This window comes from Lepidochelys kempii, chromosome 3 (genome assembly GCF_965140285.1).
Source record: "Lepidochelys kempii isolate rLepKem1 chromosome 3, rLepKem1.hap1, whole genome shotgun sequence".
Lineage (NCBI taxonomy): Eukaryota > Metazoa > Chordata > Testudines > Cheloniidae > Lepidochelys > Lepidochelys kempii.
In genome coordinates this window covers 18,807,222-18,820,265 of record NC_136382.1, presented here as the reverse complement: position 1 = coordinate 18,820,265, position 13,044 = coordinate 18,807,222, and the positions used below count along the sequence as shown (strand labels likewise).

The following is a 13,044-nucleotide window of genomic DNA, read 5'->3' as shown; positions in this document are numbered from 1 at the left end:
GGACTAAATAGCGACCCTGGATTTATGGTTTATTACAACCATCTATGACCCACTAACACTCTCCTCTCTGACTGTAGGAGTGTTAATGAGCCAGTTCATCTTGAAATGTGGTGGTAGTACCTGTTAGCCCTGGTATTAGAGCACTCGCGTGGGGTGTTGGAGACCCCGGTTCAAACCCCGTCCCACGCCTGCTGGGGAGAAAGGATTTGAACTGGGCATCTGCCAGGAGAGTGCTGTAACCACTGAGCTATGGAGTATTCTGATGTGGGGATTCTCTCTCTCTCTCCTGCAGAAGCTGGTCCACTGTGGATAAATACTTACCTAGTCTTTGGGCCAGAGAGCGGATGCGAGAATGTCTATGGCCTGGTGGTTAGAACATTCATGGGGGAGTGCCAGTCTAGTCTAGCCCAGCCCCCTGCTCCAAGGCTGTTTTTGTTTGTTAGGATTACTTTACCTGATGCCATACTTCTAAGGAAGTCTGGATACTGGTATAATAGTTTAGTCAGTGCTTAATTTGTGCCAGGGCTGAGCCATGGCACCTCTATGACTATTTCATTACTTTGGAACAGCTTTGACAGGAGAAAGCGAGGGAGCCTCCTCCCACCCCCTCAGAATACATCATGGCCAGGGGTTAGGGCACCTATCCTAAGAGGTAGAAGACCCCATTCAAATCCCTTTTCCCCATCAGGCAGAGAGGGGAAATAGAATCTGGGTCTCCCAGCTGCTGGACTAAACAGTATAAAAGAGGCTCCTCCTCCTTCTCCCCAGGCATTTGTTGCAAGAGCAGCATAGGCCCACCAGAGTAGAAAACATTTCCAATGCCCCTTCCCCCCCACCCTCCCCCAGCCACCCTACATACATATGGCTGAGCCAAAAAACACTCAACTTAGTGGCACAGCAGTGCCCCCTGGAAGTTGGAGCCCAGGCAACCACCCTGCACGCCCACCACTCAGCCACCTTACTCCAGGAGAGGGTTCCCAACTATCGACCACCAATAGAGGTAGGTGCCTCCCTCTGGCCCAGTTTTAGGTGCTTATCTCCATAAGGGGGCAGGGCTTAGCCCCCCCCAGCATCTCCCATTGCTAGAAAGGAAGCTGCCTAAACTAGCCAATCTACCTCTTGTGGATCCCATTCTTGGATGCGTAGCACTCTCCTGTCATTGTATAGGGAGCAAGGCACCTAACTCAGGCTTTGTGGATCCCATTGTTGTTCCAGTGATTTTCCAGGTGTCACAATACCTAAGCCCTTCTGTGAATCCATGACCTAGCACCTTCCAGCTTTTAACAGATAAAAAAAACTAGCAAAACTGCCTGTCAGGCTTTATGACCTGAATATATTCTCTCAACCTCACAAGGCAGCTCCTCAGACCTGCACTTCCTACTGACATCAATAAGAGCGGAGGCGGTTCAGCACCTTCCACTATCAAGTCTTCAAAGAACTTCCTCAGATTGCTCGTTACAGCTGGTTGAGGAAGCTCTCTCACGCACCACCCTTTCTCCCTTTAGTGGAAGCACACTTCTTTTTCCATAACAAATTTGATTAAAAAAGTATCTGAAGGTAAAACTAGCTATACTTTGGGATACTTAGGGAAATTAAGTCTTTAACAAAATGTAATCCAGCATTCTAATCTTTGCCTGGTGGCTCTTTATTCAACTGCAAAATGTGTTAATTTATTTAATTGTGTCATTTATCAACACAGCACACAATTATTACCACTATATAATGGATTGGAAAGACATACCACAGTTGCCTGTGTAATCAGATATGCTCTTATATTACTTATTTCTAATCACTTTATAGATGGAAAAACAACATTGCAGGCATAATTTCATGTCCTACTTCTTGAAAATTAAGCAGAAAGGAAATACACAGATAAAACAACTGTAGACTGCAAGGCTGGTAACACCTGCCTTGAGTTACCCCCTCTGCTATTCCTATAACTGAACTCATTTCCCTGTCCTTTGATATTACATTTCAAACAAAATCTTGAGCAGACCTCATTAAAATAATCCTCCGGGCATTTGATTTCCATTCCCTCTGTCTTGCAAGTACAAATGATTTCATTTTTACATGTACAGGGACATTGAAAAACCCTGAACAGGCACTAGAAGTAGTATGAAATGGAATATTTAATGAAAGGCAGCAGCAAAGCTTTCATAGAAATCAAAAAGCTGCTGGTCTTAAAGTTCACTGAAAGAATTTTTATTCATCTTATTACCCTACAGAATTGCTGTAAATTTCTTCACCACCACCAAGCTTTCATCAAAATCAGACTCTGCAATGCAAGCAAAAGAATTCTTATTGACAGAGGAAATGTGATATTTGCTTACTATTCAAAATAAGCAAAACTGAAAGATGAAGTGGATCTAAATGCCAATACTTCACTAAATTAGTAAGGGCACAATCCAGCACGGTGCTGGGTGCCTTCAGCACCTTACAGCCAAAAAAGGCTGGGGACACTCGGCACCTTATCTAGGTCCTCATTGTGCAATTTTCCTTGAAGCTTGAGGATAGCTAAAGGTGATACATTTGGCTCTACTATCAACCCAATTTCACCCTAAATTACTCCATCTGAAATTTCACCCAGCAACAGCATAGGATTTCCATGGAAAGTTTAAGGTAAATCAGCCAAGATATTGAGGTTGGGGGAAGAAGAGAAACTCACTTCTGAAACATCTTCTAAAAATCGCAAGAGGAGTTGGCCTAAGAACCCAATTTATTTTAATCTGTTGGGCTTGATGAAGACTGCTGGCCTTTGAGTGGATTTAGGACAGAATTAGTTAACACTGAACACATTAAGTGTGCAGAGCTTTGGTGCATGTGGCTGTGATGGGGAGGAAAGAGCAGGAAGCCACAGGGTAGAAAAGACAAGAGCTGGCCAACGCAACAATAAAAATGTATTTGCATACATTGTCACAGCTAATTAGGCTAGTAGCCACCTGTGACTAGTGTGACCACTGAGATCATGCAAACATACCCATCTTTGCTTTTATTTCGTCTCTAACCTTCCTTCTTTTTTTATTTATTCGGCTGGGGTATCTAGTCATAATCCTAGACTGAATTATCTGGGGCAGGGAATGCATCCATTTATTAATTTGTGTCATATCTAGCACAGGGGACCCTTTATTGGAGCCTAAAGGTACCACAGTCATAAATAAATGGCCTAATTTTGAATGGGGAGAGGGCCAGACAGGTGCGGGGGGTGGGAGGGGGGTCCGACTATAAGGAAGAGATCTTTCTGCCAACACATCTATTAACATGTTCCTCACCCTGCTTTAGCTAGAGACAGAGCCACAAAGAAAGTCTAGTCTGAGGCCCCGGAAGTACGGGCAGAGGAGCTGTGTCAGACTCTCCTATAGATCAAGGAATTAGAAATAGGAGACAGTCTTTCAACTCTACACGGGTGGCTCAAATTCTGGCAAGGTATGACAGAAATTACTATCTGATCACTGCTCCAATGGCCTATGTGCAATTCATCTGGTAGTTAAGTTATCACATCAAAGTATCATAACCGGCACCCTTTGCAGTAATCAAAGCAGAAGCATCAAAGACTGAATGGGCCTGGCAAAAAACCTACTCTATGGACGGCTGTTCTGTGACTCAGCAGGTCAACGTTGGAGACCAGTTCTGTCAATCTAGCTCCTTACCTGAGCACTGAAGTAGGTGTATTTATGTGTGTGTATATACATAACATACACAATTACACAAACATGTCAACATTTAAGGTCGTATGGGAGGTAGGCATACAGATACCATCATGATGGGCGCTATGTAAGATCTTACCCAAATCTTAATCATTAGTCTGATTATGTTTATACTCATCATTTAATCTTTTAATTTAACATTTGAAAGAGAAAAGACGTTATCGGTAAATTAACATGGCATATAGCAAGGCTTGCAAAACTTGTACACAAGCAACTTTTGGGTACACAAATGTTAGTTTTATTCCCTCATCAATCAAGCTAAGAGCAAGTAAGCAAATTCTGAGCACTGGCTAGTAAATTTTAAGTTTAAATACTCATTTATGGGCATTCACCATCTTAAAGGATCTTTGTCTATTTTACATTAACATTCACATTTGGCAAAACATGTCTTTAAGCGTATCAGCATCTATAAGCCAAAACAGTCTCAAGTTGTTTATTAACACTCTTCCCCTCCCCCCGCCCCCGCAGACCAGATTGAGTGTAACATTAATCTAAATAATTACAAGAGAAATGAAAAGCTCTCATTACAAGTACTTATAATTGAAATGGTCAACACTATCTCCTAAATTGATTTGTCTTGGGTCTCAGCTGGTTGCTGAAATAGCTAATGCAAATGAGGAAAATTTTGCCTCTGAACTCATGAGTGCTTCTCCCACTTATTTCAATGCAAGCCACAAAGGTGTAACAGAGGCAGAATTTGACCCTTGGGTCTTCACTCAACTAAGCCTGGAGTAACCCTGCAGTCATTCACTGTCACGGCAAAATTGCTGTTTCAATATAGCACATCAGCTTTCCAACCCCCACCCTCTTTTAGCCAGTCACTGGCATCAAGATGACTTCTTAGAAAACCATCTATTAGACAGTTGGATATATTTAGGGGCAATTCACGTTTATGACCATGTAATCCAGACCTCCATTTACTGCCACCAGTCTCAGGGAAGAGCTACACAGGACAGAGAAATTTTTGTTTAATATAAGAAGCAGCCTTATAACAAACAAGTTCCCTGTAACAAAAAGGATAGGTTGATTCAAACATTCCCATAGGGAGAAAAATAGTAACTTAGATACAATAGCACAAATGTTTGATAAGTGTCAAAACATACTAGACCCTTTTCTATACAAAAATTGTGGTTTTCCCCCATTTATTCATGGTGTCTGATTTTTATACATATATGGGATGAAACGCACTCTTATGTAGAGAGTCCACACAAGGCCACTTACCCTAACTAATGGAAGCTAAGTGGTGCAGTCTAGTGCAAGCCATCTAGGGTGAGGAATTTCACCAGGACTGAATCAAAAACTTGGTCATAATACTGGAAACAGACACTACGGTTATGCAGCAATGACGTGGTCTCCTTGATATCCAGGAGAAAGCGTGTTCACTTCGATGGAATTACTAAAATTTAAGTAATTTAGACCAAATCCAAAAGTGAACTACATTTATTTAGTAAATTGCAAACTTAAAATATCAAAGCTTCAAAATGAATGGTCTATGCATGAGGCATAGCAGTAAAAGGGTCAAATGAAAATAATCAAAACTTGATTAACAGTCCTTATGAGGTTTAGTCTGAAAACAGTGTGGCAAGAGTTAAAATAATCGTTCCAAAAGAGCTCATCTTTATTTCGGTGGATCTGTGTTTATTCCATATTTCTCCTTGAGAAGTTTCAGCTGCTCTTCTTTCTTCTTTGTGTCCATCTTTTGGAATGCCTGTAACAAAATCAACAAACTACATTAGAGAAGAATATTCTTTACAATTTATCATCTCTTACTGAGTTTTTAATAAGGCAGGGGTTCTCAAACTGGGGGTCGGGACCCCTCAGGGGGTGGCGAGGTTATTACATGGGGGGATCGCGAGCTGTCAGCCTCCACCCCAAAACCCGCTTTGCATCCAGCATTTATAATGTGTTAAATCTATAAAAAAGTTTTTAATTTATAAGGGGGAGTCACACTCAGAGGCTTGCTATTTGAAAAGGGGTCACCAGTACAAAAGTTTGAGAACTACTGTAATAAGGCACATTAGTTACACTTATTAGGAGATAATACTACAATTAACACAAGTTAACATGTAATTACCATAGTCTTCAATTAAGATATGGAAAAATATCATGATTTTAGGGTAAGTGAAAGTAATTCTTGTCACTACACTGTACAGCATAATTCAATACAGTGCCCCCAAGAAAATGTGGCCTAGAAATCTATATGCTTGTCACTGGGCAGAGAACCAATGTCAAGAGCTCAGAGATCATTTCTTCTAACCAAGATCTTGTCTCCTTTGGCAGGGACCCCAAAACTAAGCCTGTGGGAAGCAATGCTGCAATCTGCTCTTTACAGCCCACCTTGCTTCCCCCAGTTCAGTCCAATAAGAGTGTTCTTTGCACAAAAAAGAATCAAAGAAGTTAAAGTAAAACCCTGTTAGCTCATATAGACCATCCCTCTCCAAGTTCAGCATTGTTCTCTAGAATATTTAAATCAAAAGCTGCAATAAATCCAAATAATTTTCATTTTAGACTAGAATGAAAAATTGATAACTATTAAATATGTGGTATGCTATTTTAGAAAAACAAGTGTACTTGCCCTGTTTGCATTGTAGTACAAGACAACGAGGTATCTGTTGCACACATTGAATCCTGACAGATGATCACAAGCATTCTTGGCATCAAAGATGTCTTCATAAACGACATATGCTGTTCCTCTAGTCTCTGGAGTGTTTCCACTGCAACATAAGATTGTTTTAATATTAAAACAATATGAATATAAAATAATTCCACTAACAATTAGCAGTGACAGCACAGATTATGGTAACTAATACAACTTTAATAAAAACCAAGACTTCTAATGACTTTTTCTAGACTTTGGTATGGAAAGCCAGGGATGTATCGCAATCTTCATTTATGCTTATTTCTGGCTCTAATTTTGTGAAGTGTGACAGCAGTAACTAGCATATATTCCAAGGTCAATTCATCTCCTCTCTAAAAATGATTATGAAAGTGCTTGCTATGCATTATGGCTGTGTCATTCTTGGGAAGCCTGAAAACTGTTACATCAATAAATTGCTTAAGAGCTCAATCTTGTATGTCAAATAAAATGTTTGAAGCTGAAGTATTGTTTGTTATACCACTTCAAGACACCAAGAACCCAAATGGACTGCTATTTCGGCATATCACACACACAGTATGTCTACGCTGCAATTAAAAACCCACAGCTAGCCCGTGTTAGCTGACTCAGGCTAGGGGACTGTTTAATTGTGGTGTAGACGTTCTAGCCCGATCCCAAACGTCTACACCACAATTAAACAGCCTCTTACCCTGAGCCTGAATTATCTGACACAGGGCAGCCATGGGTTTCTAGTTGCATCATAAACATACCCAAAGAAATCTACATTGGAACAATAGGTTTCAGAGTAGCAGCCGTGTTAGTCTGTATTCGTAAAAAGAAAAGGAGTACTTGTGGCACCTTAGAGACTAACCAATTTATTTGAGCTTAAGCTTTCGTGAGCTACAGCTCGCTTGCTCAAATAAATAGGTTAGTCTCTAAGGTGCCACAAGTACTCCTTTTCTTATTGGAACAATAGTGCTTCAACCACAAAAACTGTGCTGACAGTAGATACCAGAGCTTAATGTTCCCTTTCTGTTATCTTATTTGTATTGAATTTAAACAAAACCAGGTCTCAATACACAATGAATCAATTAGTGCTTTGCAGACATTTCTTTCAAGATGAAATCCTTCACTTATAACTAAGCATAAATAAAGGAAAAACCTTCATGTTTTAATCTCAAAAGAATATTCAGTATCCTAATAACTAGCAGCTAGACCAGTTTATGTTGTGACGTGTTGGACCTGATAAATTAAGCAAGGTCTGGGACACTTAGTATTTAAGTGTTCATTGGAGATCTTACATCCATCAGCACAGGAATTTGTGTTGCTGACCAGACACAGGATACTCTTCCCTGATTGAATGATAATGAAGTTTACTCATAACTATATTCACTCTAGCTTTCCTTTGTTCGATTTAATCTCACAGTTCCTACTTATACCCTTTTCGGTTATCTTAAATAACAATTCTCCTTGTCTACAAGTTAGAAGGGTAGGAAATTTTGCTTGTCTAGCCATGCTACTCATTTAATTTTTCTACTCATTCAACTCAGTCCATTTTTGTTAATCTTTCCTAAATTTCTTTTAATATGTCAAGTTTTCTGGTATTGAGATAGCTAGAACTGTATGCTGTTTTCTAGGTATATCAACTCTATTTTCAGCATGTAGTAGGAGGCCTGCCATTTATGCAATCTGACTGTTGAGAATGTTATGCCTAGCTAATTTGCTGTCCAGTATTCAGTGTATCTGTCTAAGTCCTGTTAACATAAGAATGGCCATAGTGGGTCAGACCAATAATCCATCTAGCTCAGTATCCTGTCTTCCAATTGTGGCTGGTGCCAGATGCTTAAGAGGAAGAGAACAGAACAGGGCAATTTATCAAGTGATACGTCCCTTGTCATCCAGTCCCAGCTTCTAACAGTCAGAGGTTTAGGCACACCCAGAGCATGGGGTTGTATCCCTGACCACCTTGGCTAACAGCCATTGATGGACCTATCCTCCATGAACTTATCTAGTTCTTTTTTGAACCCTGTTATATTTTGGCCTTCATAGCATCCCACGGCAATGATTTCCACAGGTTGACTGTGTGTTATGTGAAGAAGTACTTCCTTATATTTGTTTTAAGCCTGCTGCCTATTAATTTCACTGGGTGGCCCCTGGCTCATGTGTTATGTGAACAGGTAAATTAACACTTCCTTATTCACTTTCTCCACACGATTCATGATTTTATGGACCTCTATCATATCCCCCCTTAGTCATTTCTTTTCTAACCTGAACATTTCCAATCTTTTTAATTTCCCCTCATATAGAAGCTGTTCCATATCCCTAATCATTTTGGTTGGTGTTCTCTGCAGCTTTTCCAATTTAATATATATATATTTTTTTTGAGATGGGGCGACCTGCATGCAGCATTCAAGGTCTAGGTGTAGAATGGATTTATATAGTGGCATTATGATATTTACTGTCTTATTATCTATCCTATTTCTAATGGTTCTTAACATTGTTAGCTTTTTTTTGACTACTGCTGTCACACTGAGTGGATGTTTTCAGAGAACTATTCACGATGACTCCAAGATTTCTTTCTTGAATGGTAACTGCTAATTCAGACCCCATCATTTTGTACATATAGTTGGTATGGTTTTCCAATATGTATTACTTTGCATTTATCAACACTGAATTTCATCTGCCATTTTGTTGCCTGATCACCCTGTTTTATGAGATCCCTTTGTAACTCTTTGCAGTCAGTTTATATTATTTAGTCTCCATTGGAATTATCATTCCCAATTCAGTACAGTTTACACTGCATCAATGCATTTCACATCTATTCTCTTCTTTAAGTGATTAGCCTGTGCTATCTTATGGAGAGAACAGACTACAATATTTATATCTCCTCCAGTTTGACTTCAAAGGCAGCTCTGTGATTCACTTAAAGAGAACCTTAAAGTTCCACAAAGCCAAGGCTGTTAGATCAACAGTATTTACTGTAATATTGTAAATTCCCACTAGGTAGAAGGGTCTGTTTTCTCCAAAATAACTCTTTAAATATTTTAAAGTGAAAACTAGCCATGAACTTTGTTCACATTGACCTCTGTCTTTGATACACTTAAACTATGAACCAAATTTGTTCAAAAGCCACTAGGAAAAATGGCAGATCATATTCAGTGAATGTTTTTATTACATGTTTTTACTGAGTACTAACAAAAATGAAATGCACTATATATGAGTTCTTCACTAGATTGCTGGTTTGTCTGGTAGAGAGAAATAGAGTCATATGGTTTATTTCACCTCCCATTGCACAATCCAATATCGTTTTCCCCTACCTTTCAACTTTTATCTGCTATGAGTACACTTGCCAGAGGGTCTAGTATGCTTACAGCTACAGTCAAAACAGAGGAGTTTGGCATCATATTTCTGCAGAAAATGTCCTGCTGCTCACACTGATGGATATTTAGAACACTTCCTACAATTGTACCCAATACTTACTGCTACGTTTTATAAGTAAAAGACTTACACTCTGATTTGCCGAATAGGTCCATATTTTCCAAAAATATCATACATTTCCTCAGCTGTAATTTTGTATGGTAAGTTTCTGATATATAAAATCCGATTGACTTCAGGAGGCAGCCGAATCTAAAATAGAGACCAGTTACATTTAGAATACTCACTTCCAGAATTAATGCATCAAATGTAAACATCTCCCAGTTACCGTACACCTTCGGTCTCACAGACCCTTTTGTGATCACACAACATCCATTAACAACTGCAGCACTTGCTTGCATGGAAAAACATTAGGAAAGAATGTGAGGTATCTGTAGCTCTACTGTAATGCGATTTAGTGGCTGGAAACCAGGAGAGTAGTACCTGGTGACCAGCCATCTCTTTGTGGACCACAGACTAGTTTGAGACCCTATGGTCTCTAAGTAAATGAATAGAGTCTAAGGTCAGAAGGGACCACTAGGATCATCTAGTCTGACCTCCCGGAAAACACAGGTCACAGAACTTCCCCAAGTAATTCCTGTTTGAACTACAGAATATCTTTTAGGAAAACATCCAGTCTTGATCTGAAAATTGCTAGTGATGGAGAAGCCACCACAATCTTTGGTAAACTGTTCCAGTGTTGGAACCCTCTCTGTTAAAAACGTATGCCTTTTTTCAAGTCTGAGGGCAGGTCTACACTACCACTTATGTTTATATAATTGATGTTGCTTGGGGGTGTGAAAAAGTCACCCTCCCCCTACACCCCCGAGTGACGCAAGTTACATCAACCTAAACACCGGTGTGGACAGCACTTTGTCGGTGGGAAACGCTCTCCTGTGGACATAGCTACTGGCTCTTGCAGAGGTGGAGTAATTATGCAGATGGAAAATCTCTCTACTGTTGACATGCAGCGTGTCTGGTGAAGACGCTCTTTTGGTGCAGCTGTGCCAATGTATCACTTCTAATGTAGACTAGCCCTGAATTTGGCTAGCTTAAGAACCAGTGGTTGGAAAGTTGATTTCCCTTTGCTTGTAACACTGAAGAGCCTATTATCAAATATTTGTTCCTCTTATGGGTGTTTACACTCCGTGGCTCAAGTACCCCTTAACCTTGTCTTTGTTATGCTTAACAGATTGTGCTCCTTGAGTTGATCACTATACAGGATATTTTTCAACCCTTTGATCGCTTGCACTGATCTTCCCATATGTACACAATTTCCAGTCTTGACGCTCTGCCTTGGGGCTTTTGATGAGCCACTTAAAGTCTCTGCCAATGCATCAGGGCAATAACGCCTCTCAGCTAGGTAATTATTTGGCTCTCTCAGTGGAGTGTCCCATGACACAATACGGGGGTAACGGGATGAGATACTACGGTCTGTGACAAGCAGGTCGGACTAGATCACCTAAGGGTCCCCTCTGCCCTCAAACCCCAGCACACGGGTGTGAAGTGCGTTGGCGGCACAGGACCAGAGGCTGCGAAGCGCGACACGGGGGAGCCACAGACCTGGTGCACGCAGCTGCCCCACAACGCGCCTCCGGGAGCTCGGCCGGGGCCTGATCCTGGGGGCCTGCTCGGAGCGCGGAACAAGCCGACCCCCAGCCCGGCTCAGCCGGGACGCCCCGCACCCGACCCCCACCGCCGCGTGAGCCCGTGGTCCCTGGGGCTGGCGGTTTGGGCGCCGGACAAGCCAGCGAGACGCTTCCCCGCGCGGAGGGCGCGCCTCAGCCGGGCGCGGGGAGGGGGGCAGGCGGGGCCGGCCGGAGCCGCCCGGGGCTGGGGGCAGCCGCGTTTCCCGCTCGGCGGCGGCACGACTCACGTTGGCTCGCTTGGCCGCTTGCATCGCCATGGTGCCGGGCGGGTCGGGGGCCTTGGCCTCGCAGAGACACAGCGGGAGCGGCTCCGCCTCACTCCGACAGGCAGGCCCGGTGCTATCCCAGCCTGCACCGCGCGCGGGCGCGCCGGAAGTGACGCATCTCAACCAGATGGGGACGAAAGAAGCCGGTCAGGTTCGCGGTGGGGAGGGGCGGGGGGAAATGACGGCGAGGGTCACGTGACTTGGGCCGCCGGTGTGCCAGGCGCGGTCGTTCATTTGCCTCTTACGGGTGCCGCTCCCCGCAGTCCCTCTCGGCTGGTGGTGCCGTTAGAGCCTCTGGCCCCTCTCCCTGCCCCTCCATCCCCCACGGTTGCCCCTCCCCACTCGACCTCCCCCGGCCTCTACCCGCTCCCCCCCCCGTGCCCCCCCCCACCCTTCCGCCCTCCGGCTCCTCCCCCCACCACACCTGACCCACCTGTGCCCCTCCCCTCTCTCTCCACAGTACCCCGCCCCACTGCTGGTCCTCGCCCCGTCTCCCCACCTCACCCGCCTGCCACCCGCCTCCCTCCTCACTTCCCCTCTGTTCCTGCCTGTTGTGTTTGAATGGAATAAGACACGGTGTAAATAACTGCCCCCGCTGAAGCTTTCTGTAAGTAGGACGATCCATCAGGTCTTACCACAGCACTGTACAGCTCAGCGCAAGGAACCGTACCTCTGAGGCTAGAGAATTGAGGCAGCTTACTTCAGTTCGCTTCTAGCTAGCTGCCCAATATTCACCCCTTTCTATACCGCGTTAGAGGGTTTGTCCTGGCTGGTGTTGTTGACCTCAGGGATGCCAAGCTCTTGTTTTGTACATCACTTCCCCTCTCCAAGGGCTTTCCTCCTTGGTGCTGCTGCTGCCATTACTCCCCACAACTTGAGAGCTGGGCTAAAAATTGCAGCATAGATATTTGGGCTCGGGCCTGGGCTCTAAGACCTACTCCCTTGTGAGGTTTCAGAGCCATGACTCCAGCCCAAACCTGAATGTCTGCACTGCAATTTTTAGCCCTGCAGCCTGAACTCGGTGAGCTGAAAACAGCTGACCTGGGCCAGCCATAGCCATACCATGGGTCTTTTACTGCAGTGTGGATGTAGCCTAGTTGAAACACAACAGCAACTTCATAGGAGAAGAATGCAGACTTTTCCTAAATCATGATCATGAATACCAGTGCAATTGTCGGGTTACCCAAACATTCTCACCATTGGTGAACTCCAGTGAGGGCTGCGGGAAGCGGCATGGGCCCAGGGATGTGCTGGCCGCCGTTTCCCGCAGCCCCCATTGCCCAGGGACGGTGAACTGCGGCCAGTGGGAGCTGCGATCGGCCGAAGCTGCGGACGCTGCAGGTAAACAAACCATCCCGTCCCACCAGCGGCTTTCCTTGGTGGCCCATGTGCCAAAGGTTGCTGATCCCTGTTGT

The 13,044-nt window shown here is 43.5% G+C and overlaps 1 protein-coding gene across 1 annotated transcript; it reads right to left on the bottom strand.

Moving 5' to 3' along the window:
* Nucleotides 1-1,621: 1,621 nt before the first annotated feature.
* Nucleotides 1,622-11,745, bottom strand: SF3B6 (splicing factor 3b subunit 6). Its single transcript, XM_073335839.1, has 4 exons — nt 11,591-11,745; nt 9,809-9,927; nt 6,280-6,418; nt 1,622-5,412 (listed from the first exon to the last, which is right to left on the bottom strand). Exons 1-4 carry the CDS (start codon nt 11,618-11,620, stop codon nt 5,323-5,325), a joined length of 378 nt encoding a protein of 125 aa, XP_073191940.1. The 5' UTR covers nt 11,621-11,745; the 3' UTR covers nt 1,622-5,322.
* Nucleotides 11,746-13,044: the final 1,299 nt, after the last annotated feature.